The 17,875-nt window shown below is 26.9% G+C and overlaps 1 protein-coding gene across 1 annotated transcript in view; it reads left to right on the forward strand.

Moving 5' to 3' along the window:
• The window catches only part of LOC136981058 (uncharacterized), a 55,910-nt gene that overhangs the window by 31,971 nt on the left and 6,064 nt on the right, over nucleotides 1-17,875 (forward strand). The window contains exons 5-8 of the mRNA XM_067277336.1: nucleotides 518-687; nucleotides 10,796-10,863; nucleotides 10,941-11,057; nucleotides 12,750-12,888. Coding sequence (XP_067133437.1) covers nucleotides 518-687; nucleotides 10,796-10,863; nucleotides 10,941-11,057; nucleotides 12,750-12,888 — 494 coding nt within the window. The remainder of the gene's footprint in view (nucleotides 1-517; nucleotides 688-10,795; nucleotides 10,864-10,940; nucleotides 11,058-12,749; nucleotides 12,889-17,875) is intronic.

Raw genomic sequence — 17,875 nt, forward strand, 5'->3', positions numbered from 1 at the left:
TGCTTATAATTTTTAATATAACATTTCAGAGATTTTTTGTTAATGTTTATTTCAGTAAACATTAGAATTTTATGTTTAGTTAAGGAAGAGTAAATCCAGAAGTGTTTCACTGAAATATCATTATATTTTTATGATTTATGTTAGGCCATTACATCACACAATCATCTTAATTGTAAAATTTAGCCAAAATAACAAAAACAAATTTTTTATTTTCAAAATAAAGCATTTTTCTCGAATTATTTATCTAAAATTTATTTGCATTTTTAACATTATTTTAATATACATTCTTGCATTTTTGAACTTAAAACTGAAAATTAGTATGCACAATATTAGTTTGTTGTAGTTTATTAAATTTAATTTGCAATTTTATTAAAATATTAAGAATGATTTGCTTGTTTTGTTCATTATAAAAAAAAAAAATTATAAAGATATAAAATTTAATTTTAAATTTGATTATTTAAAATAAAATAGTTCTTAATTTCAGTTTTATTAATATTGACTACAAATGATTTATTAGAATCGTAATCAATGGGAAGCAATGGAAATGGAAAGACCAGCAGTAATAGAAACTCAAGCAGAAGCACTAAGAGTTGCCCAATCAGCACAAGCAAATGAAAACACAAATTCAGCTAAATTAGTTTTTTGGAATAATCATCTTTACTGGTTGAAAGATGCAGAAGATTGGAGGTTAGTAATTTGTTTCTAATAAATAAATTAATAATATAAGTTGAATAGTAAAAAGTTAAAGTAATAATATATTATTTATATAATAGAGAAAACTCCAATGTCTTAAATTAATAACTCAAAAATCAGCTTTATGTAAGCTCACTAACTTAGAAACTGTTATTTGTAAATTAGTGAATTCCTTTTATAAAACATATTTTTAAATTATGACTGTAATTTTGTATGGGTTATCTGTATTTAAAAGGCAATTTGAAAAAGCTTATATAGGTTATGTAATGTGGTAAGTTATATCAATTTTAAGTTGCAATTATGAACTCATCAAACAGCTTTTTCTTTGTCTAAAGTCACTAATTAGCCTTTGGAAAATGTGAAAAATTCTTCATTTGACAGACATATTTTTTTGCCATTGCAGTTTTTCCTAAAACCACCAAAGACATATAGTATATGTATATCTTACTTTTATCCTTTCCCATTCATTTTCTTCAAGTTTAATCTATGCTTTCTTTGATATTATTAGACACTTCTGTTTGAATTTTTATCTTGAAAGCTGGTAAATTTCTGGCAATTATCCCTTATCTATATAATGTCATTTCAGGGAACTTTGACAGTTTGAAGGCATTTGACATTATTATGTCATATGTTTTCAAACTGTCATTCTGATAAGCTACAAAGCTAATGTGTCATTCTAATAAGCTATAAATTCATTGTTCTTGTCATTGCCATAAAGTTAATTTTTATAACTAAAAATAATTATATGTATTCAAAATGGTAGCCTTAGCTTGGACTGCACAATGTTTTGTTTTGTTTTGTTTTGCACACAATAGTATTAATTTCATTTACTTTGTTAACAGAATTGAAAGTAAGGATGATAATATTAAAATTTTGATTTGTTTGCTCTTTTTTAAACTGTGTAATTAATATACAAGTATGACCAGTAATTGCTAGTATTTTGTTTATTTTTTATTTACTTTTATATCTTCTAATGATATATATATGTATAAGGTTAAAGTATCAGAAACTTGTAACTCAACTTTGGAAATGGGATATGATCTGGTAGAGGTGCCTCAGTAGGTGATATAGTTTTTATGGTTCTCTGTATTAAAATAGATTGAGAATCACTGGTCTCTGAACCTAGCTTAGAATTCTCTACATTGAATAAAAGCTGAGGGATTGACTCTTGAATTTGTGTCATTAGATATTATCCATATTAAAACGTTTTTGATCATAAATATGATCAAAAACATTAGTTTTAACTAAAATTTATTCTTACTGGGATAAAAAAAGGTTCTAATGTGTTGATTATTCTTCCCAGTGATTTTGTGAAGAAGTTGTTTTATTAAAATTATTTTTTGTTTTAATTTTTTGAATTTATTTTAACATTTATAATTATAATTATTATTAAATGATAAATAAAACAAATTAAATATGATGATAAAATGTTTCTCAATAGACCTTTGTATCATACACATGAAGTTTAGGAGGTTTCTCTCGGTATTCTATATTTTTGTTTTATACATTTTATAATTATATGAAGTGTAGAACAATTACAATGAAATTAAATAGAAAAGCAACAATTCAATGTTAGAAATGTATCTTCTAAACTACATATCAGTAATTGTCATGCTTTGGCTACTGCAGAAGTCTGAGATATACAATGGGGTGGGTTATGCATAGATTTTATTTCTGTTATAGCAATTTTCTGCAGGGTATATATGAAATTATAGCAAGTAAAAAATTAATTCTGTAGTCTTTAATGGCTGGATTTTGTTTTTTTTTTTTTGATTTCTCCTTCTCTTTTGAAACTAAATCTTTTAATCATATCCATTGTGAGTTTGGTCAAACCCATGACTGGTGGTGGTCAGGTAATGAGAGAGAGAGAGAGAGAGCCCAATATATCTGAGACAGAATGCCTCTGAAAAATTCCTAGGATTGCTTGCCCAGATTTGATCTCTGGTTTTTCAGAGTGGTAGGATGGTGTCTTCAATCTACTGCGCCAACCATCTGACTGGCTCTTAATTGCTGAATTATAAATACCGGGTATAAGTAAAAAAATCTTTTATTTATCAAATAATTTTCTGAAACATTTTGGTTTGTAAGATTATTAATACATTAAATGTTATATTTTTATTTTTATATAGTGTATATGTGTATATATATATAATATATATATATATTTTACATAAAAATATAAGTTTATTAATAATCCATAATGCAGATATGTGCAAAAAATGTATTTTGATACTGTTTACATATTTAAAATCAATAATCTATTAATAATGATAAAATGTTGAAAAGAATATCATTTATTTTATTTTGATAAAACATTGTCATTTCTAGATTGATTTTACACAGCTTAAAAAGAAATTTTAAAATGTTTTATTGATGCTTTTAGAAAATGGATGACAAAAAGGTCATTTTATTAGAGAAAAAAGTAAATAATTTGTAATTTTTAAAATTTTGAGTTATTTACACTGAAAATGTTCTCAGTTTTACGTAATACTTAATTGACATATAATTTGTCTCAAGTATTACATTGTGGATCCTTGAATAGAAATAAGTAATCTGAAAAATGAACAAGAAAAATGTTTGGTTAATTAATAATTTGAAACATCTTATATACAAAACTTAATTATGAACTTAAACTTCAGTCTTTTAAGACCATGGTAGTGATCTTGACCTTAAATGACTAAAAGACAAAGGAAACTGAAATAGTTTCCTAGTTGCCAAATATAGAATGCAAGTCACCAGATTTTATAACAATTGTACTGATGACCTTGAATCATTTTATGATAGATTCAATTGCCAAGTTTTCAGCTGTTTGAACTAATGCCAAATTTTCAGTCATGAAGTCTCTGTACCAAATGTATTAAATACCCTGATGACTTCAATATATTGAAGTTTTTTTGAAAAGTGATTGTGAATTAAAATTTTTTATACTAGTGTTATTTAATATTATTGTTTTTTCTGGTAATAATTAAAAAATTTTTAAATTAATTTATTAATCTTTAAAAATTTTTTAGTTAGTTTTCAACAATTGATAAATTTATGTAATTAAAAAAGATTTTTACAAGAAAAATCCTTCTCAAGCTAAACTATTCAATCTGTACCAACTTCTAAGGACTAGAAAATTTTAAGATCATAGTATTTAACATACTTTTCACTGAAGAGGCTTCAATGTGTTTTAAGGCAAAATGCATTTTGAAATTGCATTTTAAAGTTTTAATCTGAATAAAAATTTGTTGTTGAGAATTTTAATATCATTTTAATCCTCGGAATTTGGTAGAGATTGAGTAATTAGCTTGAAGGATTTTTCTCATAAAAAAAATCTTTTTTAATTATATACAGTATATAGAACAACCAACCCTGTTGAAAAAACTTTTATTAATATTACTAATTGATGAATATTATTAATATAACTCAATTCTTAACATGTTTTTTAACCTAATTTTCATCTATTGTAATTTCTAACTTAATCTTTGCTGTTGTTTATTATCAAACTACCTTGTTTAAAAAATAGGAATCAATAAAAACCAATAGAACATTCAAATAAGTTGCTTTTTACTGGGATGTAAAGAATCAATTAAAACCAATAAATGGAATGTTTAAACTAATAGAAACTAATAACAATTTTTATTGAGTTTCTTTGGTTTTTATTAGAATGATCAAACTAATACACCATTAAAGAATTTTACTGATATATATGATATTTATTTATGAAAGCCAATAGAATATTATAAATAACTTTTATTGGAATGATATATAAATGTATTTTAATTGTTATAATTTGTAGATTAGCAATACAAAAGTAGAATGCCTTATTTGACAACATGTATGTTATTAGATAGAACTTGTAATTGCCTTTCATTGATTATATATGTTTCAATGTTTTCATCCACAATCACATGTCTATATAATGAAAACTTAGTTTGGAGCAGTCTTCTAAGATTGATGCTATTGTCTTGACAAAATCATTGTTAATTACTCTAGATCAGCGATGTCCAGCCCGCGGTCCACTTGATGTTTTTGTGCGGCCCTTTTAAAACAGTAATTACCGTATATAGATTTTTATTACAATGAAATATCACATATATAGTTAAATACATTACTATGATGTATAACACCTTATCATGTACAATCAGAAATTAAAACAGTATTAAATACTTTTTAACAAAGCTTCAAATGTATTACATATAATATAATATAATATAATATAATATATATATATATATATACAGATTAAATACATACATATATATATGTATTTAATCAGTATGTTTACAACAACAAATATTTTTAAATTGGTGTTTTGGTATAATGAAATTATTTTTCCTTAAATTTACCCTATATGTGTAATAAATGCCAAACAATAGACACATTTTTAAGTTACAATGGTCTTCTGTGTTTCCAATAAATGATCAGAAATTTTATTGTTTTTTTTTAAATTCTTTGGAAATAAGCCTAATAAAATTTCAATTAGAATTACACATTTACATGTGCATATAGATTTAAAATTTTAAATCATTCCATGTTTAGATTGTTATCAGGTTTAATTATGTTCTAATGTGCAAGTTATTTGATTATAGTCAGCCACCAAGGGGCGCTTCATGTAACGGTTATGTTCTGTAGGTCATTTCAAAATTGGATGACCATTAGTTACTGGTTTTCTTTTGTTTGACCTGGCTGCCATTTTTAATAAAGTTATTCAGTTAAGCTATCTCTGCTAATTAAGTGGTAGAAAATGTTTAAAAAAATTTTGGAAATTGAGAGAAGAAATTTGAATTTTTATAAATGAAAAGGACTAGAATGTTCCTAAATTATATGATGGACAGTGGTTTTTGATTTATGTTTCCTTACTAATATCACAATGAAATTAAACAAACTTAATAAGCAGCTTCAAGGTGAAAACAAATTGATCTCAGACTGTTATCAAAATATAGAACTATTCATAGAAAAACTCAAACTTTATGAAAGTCAATTAAAATCAAAAACTACAATTCATCGTCCAAAATTACATAAATTTAATAGTGACAAAAAACATTTTTCTAAATATGCTCAAGAAATTACTAATTTACTAAGAGAATTTCAAAAAAGATTTTCATATTTAAAAATTTGAGAATATATTTAATATTTTCTTATGTCCATTTGACATTGTTGTGGAACAAGCTCCAACAAATTTGCAGATAGATTTAATAGACCTCCATACATCTGAATTGAAATATATGTTTGAGGCCAGTAAAAAAGTTCAGTTTTATACAAAATACATCTGTAATGATTAGGGAATGTAATGGTACAGTACATTCCCTAATGCAAAAAAATGTGATGAGCATTACAGCTGCAATGGGAATCACCTATCTTTGTGAATTTTTTTTTTCTCAAAATTGAAGATTGTTAAATGTAAAAGTTGTAATAGATTGACCAATAAAAATTTAAAAAAACCAGTTATGTTGTACGATATCAAAAATACCTCTTGACATTAAAAAATTAAGTGAAAAAATTGAAAAGCAAGTTTCACATTAAAATACATACAAAATACTGTGTAATTGTATATGTTTTGTTGTAAATAAATATTTGTGGCCCAGAGTGTATTTTTATTTTTGGTTTTGGCCCAGTAAACAATTTCAGTTGGACAACACTGCTCTAGATAAAAACCATCTTTTAAAATAGATTAGAATTATTAATGTATTATAGCTTCATATACTATATTTTTGTTTTCATAACTCATATAATGGCACATACCTCACATAAAACTGCTAGAATGAAAATAAAATCTTTGCATAACCTTTGCACCCACCATATACCACATGACTATGGAGCAACAATTATTTCATAAATTCAAGCTTATGATTGCAATTTCATATTTACATATTTACATGCAATTCACATTTACATATAACTCATTTCATTGCATAATTTGTATCCCTTTTTGAGGAGTTTTTTTAATACAAATTATCTGCTGCTTATATGCATAAAAATACAGTATTTTATTTTTATATAAATAATAATTTATTAATAATTAAATTGCTATCATTTTAAAGTAATGTATAAATAATAAAATTTAACAGAAAAGTTTCTAAGATTAGAAACTTAGTTTAAGTTAACTACAATGTTAAGAGAATACAAAAGAGAAGTGAGAAAATAGCTAATATTAAAACTTTAAACAGAAAATAATAAATGTAAATAACAATTTTGATAATAAACATGATGTACTTGTGATGTACAGATTATTTTTCGTCAAATCAAATCAAATTTATTAGTATAGGCCTCAGCCTGTTACAAGGGGAGTTAATCTACTTACAAGTAGCATAATGAATATTACAAGAACAATTAAGTATCAAAAAACTTTATAACATATCTATTTATTTGCAATTTATATAACTAAGTTGCCTGATGAAGTATTTTATACATCGCTTCTACCGAATCACATTCATTTAATCCGATAAGATTGTATTTTTGCCTTAACTCTAGGCGTTTTTCACATTTACAAATCAAATGAAATTTGGAAAAAGACATACATCATCTTGGACATGAATTATTCTCATAAGTGTACAATTTATTATCAATCATTAGAAACTTAGAATTAAGTCAGAGTTGAATAAAAAGTCTCTTCATTCTAAAAGGCAAATTCGAGAATATATAACTATTATTACTTGGAAATAATAATATCGGACTATAACTGTTTTGAGATATTCTTAAACAAGTATCTTCTATGTCTCGTGAATGAGAGATATCAAGAACATTTCAAATAAGTTGTTGATGTACTTCTTCAAGATCCGACGAGAGTATAAATGGTTCAATCGAGCAGCCAAAACCGTTTAACATTTTTGAAATTAGCGAAACCCAGTTATTTTTTGATGGTTTCTGTATAGAATTCTTATATAATTGATATAAAAGACTGAATGTAATACCACCACTGTCTCTTAGCTTAATTATCAACTTTAGACATCTTTTTATGACGAGCGCCATAGGACTATATCTACTTGTCTCCAATCTTAACACACTTCCCAGAGTTTTGTAATCCAACCAAAACAGGATTATTTTTTGTCCAGTACATTTATAAATTAATTCACTATACAAACATCTATTCCTATTAAAAATAACTTCAAAAAACAATGTTATCTGCATCAGTTCTGTATTTTTAATAAAAAAAAAAAAATTTAACACTTAAGGACATTAAAGTTTTCATATTTAAAAGTAAATTTTAATGTTAATTTATTAAAAATTAATAATAATGAATTAGATAGATGATATTTAAGTTTAACTTATTTTTGTGATCCAATAGACATTGATTTTACATGGAAATTTAGATTCAATAGTCTACTGAACCAATAAAGCTTAATGTGTTTAAGTTTCTGTATAAAACCAATAGAAAAGTTTTTAACATGGATTGTAGCAGTTTTTATATAATATAAAGTAAAATAACAAGTGCAAATAATGTGTACATTATGTATATCTGTGTTGTCAGTGTTATGAGATTTGGATTCTAGTCTTCACAGTTTTAAATTGGAAAAGTTTAATCATTTTAAGTTTTGAAGATAAATGAGAAATTTCTGTCTGTTACTGACTTCTCTGGTCATAAATTTTAAGCGAGTTCTATAAGAAAACACTAGCAGTTAAGTGAATTTTTAATGAAATTCTGTATTAAAAGTTTACTGTGTCTAAAATTTAGTCCTTAATTATTATTAGACTATTTATATTAAAACAATTTCTTTTTGCTTTGGATAAAGCCAATATAATAATCTGTTGCATAAAAATACAAAATGGTCATTGTATAACAGATCTAATCAAATACTAAATACAAATAAATATGAAAAAATTTTCACGCACACTTAAAAATTGGAATAAAATGTCTTTTGAATTTGCCAAAATAAATCTTGTTGTAAATCTGTATTAATTAGTTTTAAAATTTATAAAATAAATATACAGCAACGTCATTGATGGGTTCTTGGAAACTGTGACATTAAGTGAAATAGTGTATAATGAACCAATTTTACCGTAGGCTAAATCATATAAGCAAGATATAATTTAGTTAATTATAATCTAATTAGACCATGTTTGCAGCCTCTGGCATTAATTATCCATCTTGTAGAATAAATTTTATTGTTTATAAAAGAAAATTCAGCAACAATAATTGTAAATGATATTATGTATTATGTCTCAATAATGCTATAACAAAACAATGTTAACTGAGGACTTGCTGTGGATCTTTGATGTATTTGACGTGGCTAAAATTTATTTTCTTTTTTTAATAATCCAATCAAATAAAATTCTTAATTTTTACCTTAATTTTTAATATGTTTTTGTAACTTTTTTATTTGATATACAGTTATATATAATATATATGTGATAATCTTTTATATTATACTAGCTGTTATTCGTGGCTTCACTCGTGCGGATTTTGCAAGCAAATCGTATTTACATTCAATATTTCAACAACCATAGTAATTGTTATTTAACACCTACCGCTGAGAATCAAACAAACTGTTTTTAATTTGATAAATTTTCTGGAACGTTTCCGATCATTCTATAATCAAACCAATATGCAATAACAAATTTGAATTTAAAACGATTCGAACATTTGGTTAAAAAATTGAAATACAGTTGACTCCGCATAAGTTGACACCCCAAGGGGAGTGGAAATGTGTCGAGTTATCTGATGTGACGACTAAAGCGAAGTTGGAAATAAAACCACAAAACTACAATTAGGAAAATACAGTAGTGTATTATACAGTAGTATAGGTTTACAATACATTGTGTCCTCCATTTACAATTACTCTGTAGATGAAAAACTGAAAAATTCGTTTAGTGTTGTTTGTTTTGAGCACTTAACTGTCTCAACTTTCTTTTTCAACGATCATGAATGCCTTGAAAACATCATCTTCGCAATTGTCAGTCATTGGCAAGTAATGTCTAAGGATTCCTAATGCCTCTAATGCGAGAAAATGCAAAATTGGATTCTGGTTTGACGTTGATGTAGACTGTATATTTTCTTTTTGTTTATCTGTTATTATTTTATACATAAAAATACATAAAATGTTAAGGCATTTTTATTAATATGTATATATATTAATAATAATAATAATGTATTATTATATTATTAAATATATTAATTATATATTAATAAATAAATTGACTCCCCCCTGAAAAAAAAAATGAGTTCTCACCACATGTGCAGAGTGAATTTATTTTTTCAGGAGGGGGGTGATGACTTATCAGAGTGTGGGACAGCAAAAGTATGTCGACTTAACCAGTGGTGACGAGTTAAACGGTGTCGAGTAAACTGGAGTTTTTTTAACATTAATGCCTATGTAAGTCAGCCGGGACCACAGAAACTGACTACTTAACCGATGGTGTTGAGTTAGCTGGGTGTCAACTTATGCGGACTCCACTGTATATAAAAAATATTTATAACAATGTCTGAAATGTTATCAATTTAATATCCCTAAGTACTCAATCAAGACTAAACATAATTAAAAACAAAAAATCGCATCTAAAATAGTACAGTAGAAGCCGTTCTTCAGGTTAAGACTTAATGCTCTCTGTCTCCCCTCGTGGGGGAATTTCGAAAAATCTCTTCTTAGTGTGCGTTTTCATGACGTACCCTAACTATGTACCAAATTTCACCTTTAGGTTCTGGAACTTTCTAGAAAAAACTGGAACATTCTCATTGAAGCGTTACACATTTTCGAAGTCAACCACTTTTAACCCCCATATCTCCCACACCCTTATAGCTATCAAGACGCAACCACCATAGTGCACAATGGGAGACTTGAGGCTACTACCACACATAAGCACCATTTATGTATGATGTGTAGTTTTGGCTGCAGAGTGAAATATAGGCACAAACATGTCCATTTTTATATATAGATATAGATTTTAAATGTGTATCTTAGATATTTTAAATATTAATGAATGTGCCAATATTAAAAAATATTACTAAATAAAAAATGCTAGACTGTTAAATATCTAATTTTATTTATTGAATATGATGATGCATATTTTTAATTGAGATGAATTGGACTCCATATCAATATCCTGTTTAAATTATTAAGAACAATAAATGATTTATAATTATAATAGAATGTTTGATTAAAGTAAGTTTAATTTATTTTAGAAATAGAAGTCAATTTAGTTCTCATGGAGAAGCATCTCAAATGGAAGCAGCAGTACCACTTCTCACATGTGAGTTGTTAAAAATGAAAATATATGGTATTGATTTAATTTAAATTATTTTTGTATAAATTTGTAATTTATATTAGGTGATAGTTCTGTAGGAGATAGTAGTAGTATTACTGGAAGTCAAAAGTGGGAAAAACTTCCTGCTGGAAATGGAACACCTGGTTCTTCTCTTGATTTGGAATGGGAAAATGAAGCTGGTAAGAATTTAATTTGCATAATTTTTAGGTATGTTTAAGTTTTTGCATTGCTCTATGAAACTTAATAAGTATTAAACATTATTTTAGATATTTAAAATATTTGATCTAGTTTTCCTATAATAACACTTGTACTCTTCAGCTAAATTAAAGTAACTTGTTTAATTAAAAGACCAGAGTAGGAAATGTTCTCAGCTTTCATATTTTGGTACTCCAATAAAGAAAACCGTATAACAAATAACCAACTTGGATATGTATAAAGCACTTTCATATGAACTTAAAATTAAACTGACAAAATCAGATATGTTTAATGCAACTTTACTATCAGAAATAATACATATAGACATACTAGAATGTAAAGTCATCCCATATAATGCAAACATTTATGCTAGAAAATAATGGAAAAAACTGCTGAATGTTATACATGAACTTTTATGCAAACATTCCTCATTAATGGGTTTAAAACTGATTTAAGAAATAGGCTTAAAATGTATTAGTTTTAAACCCATTCTTAAACCAGGTTAAATCTTAGGCAAAATTTTACCTTTTCCAGAAATGAATTAATTTAACTATAAAAATAAACTTGAGATAATTTTTGAGCATTTTTCAATATAATTTTAATGTAGAAATCTAAAAAAGTATGTCATTCATCTTTCATATCATTCCTCATTAGAAATCATTGTGATCTGTCTTTAAGTCCAAAGTATAATTTTTTATTACATTTGTAAAAGGCTTTTAATTTTTGCACTGTAAGAGCCTAAATGAAGGAAAACCTAGCAAAGTTTTGAGTGAATTCCCAAGAATGATTAATATGACACTAAACAGAAATATAAATAACAATAAAATATGAAAAACTATAAATTCAAAATAAACACAAGATTGAATACATATATAGTCAAAGGTAAAGTATAGATTATAATAACTATGGCAGAAAATAGGAAGTAGAATGTCACTTTTAATCTTCAAATGACTTGAAATAATTTTAGTAGGATTCAGCTGATTTAAAATATCAAAAGTTCCAATAATCCATTTAATTTTGGTTAGATCAATAATAATTACTAATAATATTCAAGCATCTCTTTTGGACATTGTCCAGGCTTTTTAGGATTAACCTGCTTAATATGCTTCAAGGTAGATGTTAAAATATTAAGAAAAATTATAAAAACATACTTCAAACTGAATGATACATAAGTCTTGTGAATGTAGTCATATTTATCATGAGATATCTCAAAACAAAAATTTTCTGTGAAAACCATTTTTCTTAAAATTTTTTATAATGAATTACATTCTTTTATCTTCAGTATACAAAGTATATCAATACATCATATTACTTATCAATATCCTTAGCACATTTAAAATGTTTTTAAAACAATTAAATAAAACTGAATTAACATTCATTGATTAATACTTTTGATAAGCTCATCTTACTGTATCTTAATTAATACCGTCAAACATTGCATCTTGCTGTATCTTAATTAATACTGTCAAATATTGCATCTTACTGTATCTTAATTAATATCATCAAATATTGCATTGTGAAAAATATTAAGAGAGAACCATAACATTTTTTGGATATTTTAAATATTTAAAAATTTTTAATTTCTACTCTTTTATAATCTTGAAATATTATTTAAACTAAAACTGTATATAATCAGCGTATTGAAACAACTATTGCATATTTACATGAATTTGCAGGGCTTACGCCACCACCTCATTATCTTATTCCCACAACTGATGATCTCACTTGGTTTGTATTGAGTGAAAATAGTAGTAATCATTCTCATCCATCTACTCCAGTCTCCAATGGAAATGATTTAGAATGGGATTTTACAAGGTAATTCTCTCTAATCTAAGTAAATTCACTTAGAAAATTTATAAACTTAAATTAATGTAATAATATATAATTTAATTTCTTTATCATAAATAAATTTAAATTGTCCATTTTCAGTATGTTACAAATTCAAATACAGTTATGATCAGTTAATTTATAAAAGTTATAGATACAATTATTGATTCATTATTATTTTTGTTTATTAATTAATTATTTCTCTAAAAACAACGATTAAATTGAACTTTACATGATAGTTCAGATTAATATTAATGATTACAATATAATTAGAAACTTGCTAAAGTCTTACTCTCAATGAATTCATTATCACTTAATATATTTAATGATGTATTGAATTCTTGTCTTAGAAAAAAAAGATTCTATAACACCAAAGCCCTGTGAGTCAGGAATCTACAGATATATAAAAAACAAAAGTTTTTGTGCAGTTTTTTTGGATTGGATTTTACTTTTCTGATAGAAAACAATATTTTCACTTAGGCTAGGTCTATGTTGATTTGTATTTCTGTTTTCAGGAAATAGGTAGATACAAATTGGGATCTCTCGTCTTGTTTTTGGATCTGTTTTGAAAAAAGCACATATAATAATAATATGTAGTAATTAAAATTTATAACTAAATTAATTGTAGAATGCCTTGATTGAATTAAATGGTCTTCTAATCAAGTTTTTAGTCAGAGGTTTGAATTTGTTATTTTCAAGGAATATGTAGAAATGCATAAAGAATTATGAATGTATTATTTTTTGCTTTAGTCTTATATTACTGTAATTAAAAACAGATTATACCAAAGAATACAAACTTGTATCCAAAATAATAAAAAATGTAAACTTTTTATGAAAATTTTTGTTTTTTAAACTGATATGTAATGCTTTATAAGTATAGGCCTGAGGACCACTTTTTGAAGTCCTATCTTTACAAATATTCTTTATTATTAAAATTAAAACATTTCGATTCTTAATACAGTGAATTTGCAGTAATACAAATCTCTGAGGGAACAGTAGTTAGTTTGTTTTATCAAAAGGTGTTATTAATGAATTTTAGGGCCAAGGTTCATATAATTTAAGGCATTAAAGGGGTGGACATCCTTAAACTTTAACCCCTATTTTCTGAGTACAGTAGAATGGTCCACTAACACCAGATGTTTGAATTGCTTTACAATTAGATGTCAAACTTGTCTTTGTTTACTATGAGGAAAAAATCTATTAAGATAATGTTCCAACTCCATATGTTTATCAACAAAGATTTAAAATTAAAATGGGAAAGAATAGCTGATCTAAAGTGTTTATGATGATTAAAATTTATATTTATACTGTATCAATTTATTTGTACATTATGGGTCTAATGATTCAATTTTATTACATTATTTTAAATATTTATAGCAGAAAGTAATCAGATATTACATAAAATTATTTTTTATTTGTTAAACGTTTTGAATCCTAATTGTAAATACAAGCAGAAGACATACTTGGAAAACACGGGGTGTGTCAGAATTATTCATCTCGTTAGAAAAATTCCTAAAAAATAAACTAGGTATGAGATAAAAAGAAAATGATTGTTGAAGCTTATAGACAACTTAAAAAAATTTTAATTTTCACATTAAGTTCGAAACACCTGAACATGGGTACCATTAGTGGTGTGAACCATGTCCAGTTTGTACTCACACTACATGTTAACTGTGATGGTTGACAGGATCTGCATAATCTATGTTTTAAGTTCTTCCATGATGGACATCGTCTTTGTGTTCACATACTATTCTTGGTGTATTCCCACAGGAAAACATCCAGGAGCATCAGATATGGTGAATTAGGAGACCAAGTGACTGGACCCTTCTAGGCTTATCTATTGATTAGGGAAAGTTGCATGAAGATAACTCCAGACATCAATTGTGCCCCATCTTGCTGAAAAATGACAACTGGCTGCATTTTTATCAATTTCAGAACACAAAACAGTTTCAACATTCTAGGTAGTTGGAATCTGTCACCATGTCGTTGTGTTTTTAGTGAAGAAAAGGGGCAAATAACCCTATTTCACAGTCAATGCATGCCATACATTGACTTCAAGGATATCATGTTTGTGTTCCTGGAAGGTATGTGAGTTCTCTGAACTCCAGATGCAGAAATTGTGTCAGTTAACTTTACCCAATACATGTCAAGTGGCTTCATCACTATAAACCAGTTTATCTCTGATGTGGTTGTCCTCTTCTGTGATGGACAGCATGGTGGCAGAAAGTGCTATTTACATCAGCTTTTCATCTGGCAGGAGCTCCTGAACAAACTTCAGTTTGTACACATGCAGCTTCAGCCTCTTATGTATCCTGAGATGGATCATAGATCTTGGAATATGTAGTTCCAGACTTTGGTGATGGACCGATTTTTGAAAACTGCTGAAACGTCTGAATGCTTTGGACCTTTTTAATTGGAGTTTTTGGTCTATCTCATCTGCTTAGTGAAGTACTGTTCCTGTTTACACTTCAAAAATGTATTAAAAAATTCCAAAAAAAGACAATACATTAAAAATGTCTTTAAAAATGTCTGAATGCTTTGGACCTTTTTAATTGGAGTTTTTGATCTATCTCATCTGCTTAGTGAAGTACTGTTCCTGTTTACACTTCAAAAATGTATTAAAAAATTCCAAAAAAAGACAATACATTAAAAATGTCTTTACATCTTGTCCTTTCTACATACCTCAGGAAATAACTCTCACAGTAGTATAAACCTTTCTTTAGCGGCTTCTCATCAGCTTCAATATGGAAAATGTTAAACTGTAAAATATGAAATGGTTTCTGTTGTTTGAAATTGCTGTTGCTGTAATTTTGGTGGTTGTTTTCTTGAAAGTTTCTCATTAAATTTATGCCTAAAATACCTCATTATAGTCATTGAACTCATGGTTTTCCATAACCAAATCATGCACATTGCATTTTTTTTTCTTGTTTTGTTATTTTTTTCACAATAAATGCCATTCATTTTTCACAGTATTGCCATTCTGGAAAAAAAAATGCTTTGAGTTGTTCTATAAGCTTTAGCAATTTGTTTCTTTTTATCTCTGCTGGTTTTTATAAACTTTTGTAATGTGATAAATAATTCTTGGGCACCTTTGCATTTAAAAAAAAATTTATCAGGTCAGTCCATAAATTCATGCATATTTTTATCTACAAAAAAGCAGCAAAAAATTTTAATTAAATTTTATTTCAATCTATAATGTATTCACCATTATTTTGTACAATTTCTTGCCATCTTGATGGTAGCTTTTTAATCCTGTCTTCGTAAAATGATTTCAGTTTTGAATCAAAATATTCAGAAATAGCCTTTTTTACATTGTTCTCATCCTCAAAAGTTTTCCCTTTTAAAAAATTCTGCAAACTGCAAAAAAGATGATAATCACTGGGAGCAATATCTGGCGAATATGGTGGATGAGGTAAAATTTCCCAGCTTTCAAGTTGGGAAATTTTACCTCATTTACCATATTGGATGTACAAGTTAGCTTTCAAGTTTCTGTACAGTTATTTTTGCAGCGTGTGGTCTGGCATTGTTATGCTGCAAGAGAACCTGCTTTCTGTTCACTAACGATGGTTGATTTTTTTCAATTTTTCATTTAAACGCTCTAATTGCTCACAATACATTTTAGCTGTAATTGTTTGATTAGGTTCTAACAGCTCAAAGTGAATTACACCTGACATATCCCACCAAACAGACAAAAGAATTTTTTTTGGATGCAACCCACTTTTTGCAGTCGGTTTTGGCTGCTTGTCGCGATCCATCCATTGTCTTTTTCTCGTCACGTTATTATAGACGATCCATTTTTCGTCTCCAGTAACCAGCCTACCAAGAATAGGTTCTAAAGCAATATGGGATAAAAGAGACGTGCAAATGTTTACACGTTATTGTCAGTTAGCTATTGACAGTACATGTGGTATCCATTTTCCTAGCTTTGAAACTTTTCCGATTTGTTGTAGGTGTCTATGAACAGTTCCATGGGATGAATTTAAACGTTCCACAATTTTATAAACTGTTAAAGATGGTTCTGCTTCAACTAGTACAGAGAGAGCATCATCATCAAAGTCAACGGGTCTTCCAGTACGAGCCTTATCCTCCACACTAAAATCATTGTTTCTAAATCTTTCAAACCACTTCTGCGCGGTCCTTGCACTAATTACAATTTGATTATGTACAGTATTTATTTTTTTGGCTGCATTTGCAGCATTCACACCACTTAAAAATAAAAAGTATAAAATATGTCTTGTATTTGTCCCTTACTTGCATTTTAACGAAAATAAACAACTGAAATGTTCACAACTCTGAACAGTATTATATGAATGAGATCCAATTTAACACTTCAGTGTAAAAATTATCACATTAGACTGACATTTTTAACAGCAAAACAAGATTTTTCTCAAGGTCATAAAAATGTGCATGGACTTATGGACTGACCTGATAAATTAAATGAATTTATGACTCTCTCTTTAAATCATCAGTTCCATCAATGTTAAATTCAAACCATCACTATAAAAACTTATGGAGTCAACCTATTTATTTCTAAATTAAATGTGTTTTGAGACTGTTTTGTTTTGTCATCAGATCAAACTTAAAAACCCATAAACAACATCAAAATCAAATGCAGAACAGCCTAAAAAGTTTTTCAATGACATGTATTCAGACAATAATGTTTTAATCTGTACATGTTATAAAAATAATTTTAGCTTATTTTGCAACAAAAGTCTCAACACATGATTAATCAGAAATAAATAGGTCAGTTCCTTAAAATTCTATAGTGATTTGTTTGAAAGTTAACATAATGAATTACTGAAAAAGATATTGTTTAAAATATAGACTTTACAGAAAATTCAATTTATCAGAAGCTCTTCCGAATATTTGTAGAAGTAATCTGTATTTGAACAAAATATTTTTAATGATTTTAGAATAACAAAAGAAAAAAACAGAATAGTTTATAAATATTTAAAAAATTTTAAATCAGTTATTT

Source organism: Centruroides vittatus, unplaced genomic scaffold (assembly GCF_030686945.1).
Source record: "Centruroides vittatus isolate TY-2023 unplaced genomic scaffold, ASM3068694v2 contig_742, whole genome shotgun sequence".
Classification (NCBI taxonomy): Eukaryota; Metazoa; Arthropoda; class Arachnida; order Scorpiones; family Buthidae; genus Centruroides; species Centruroides vittatus.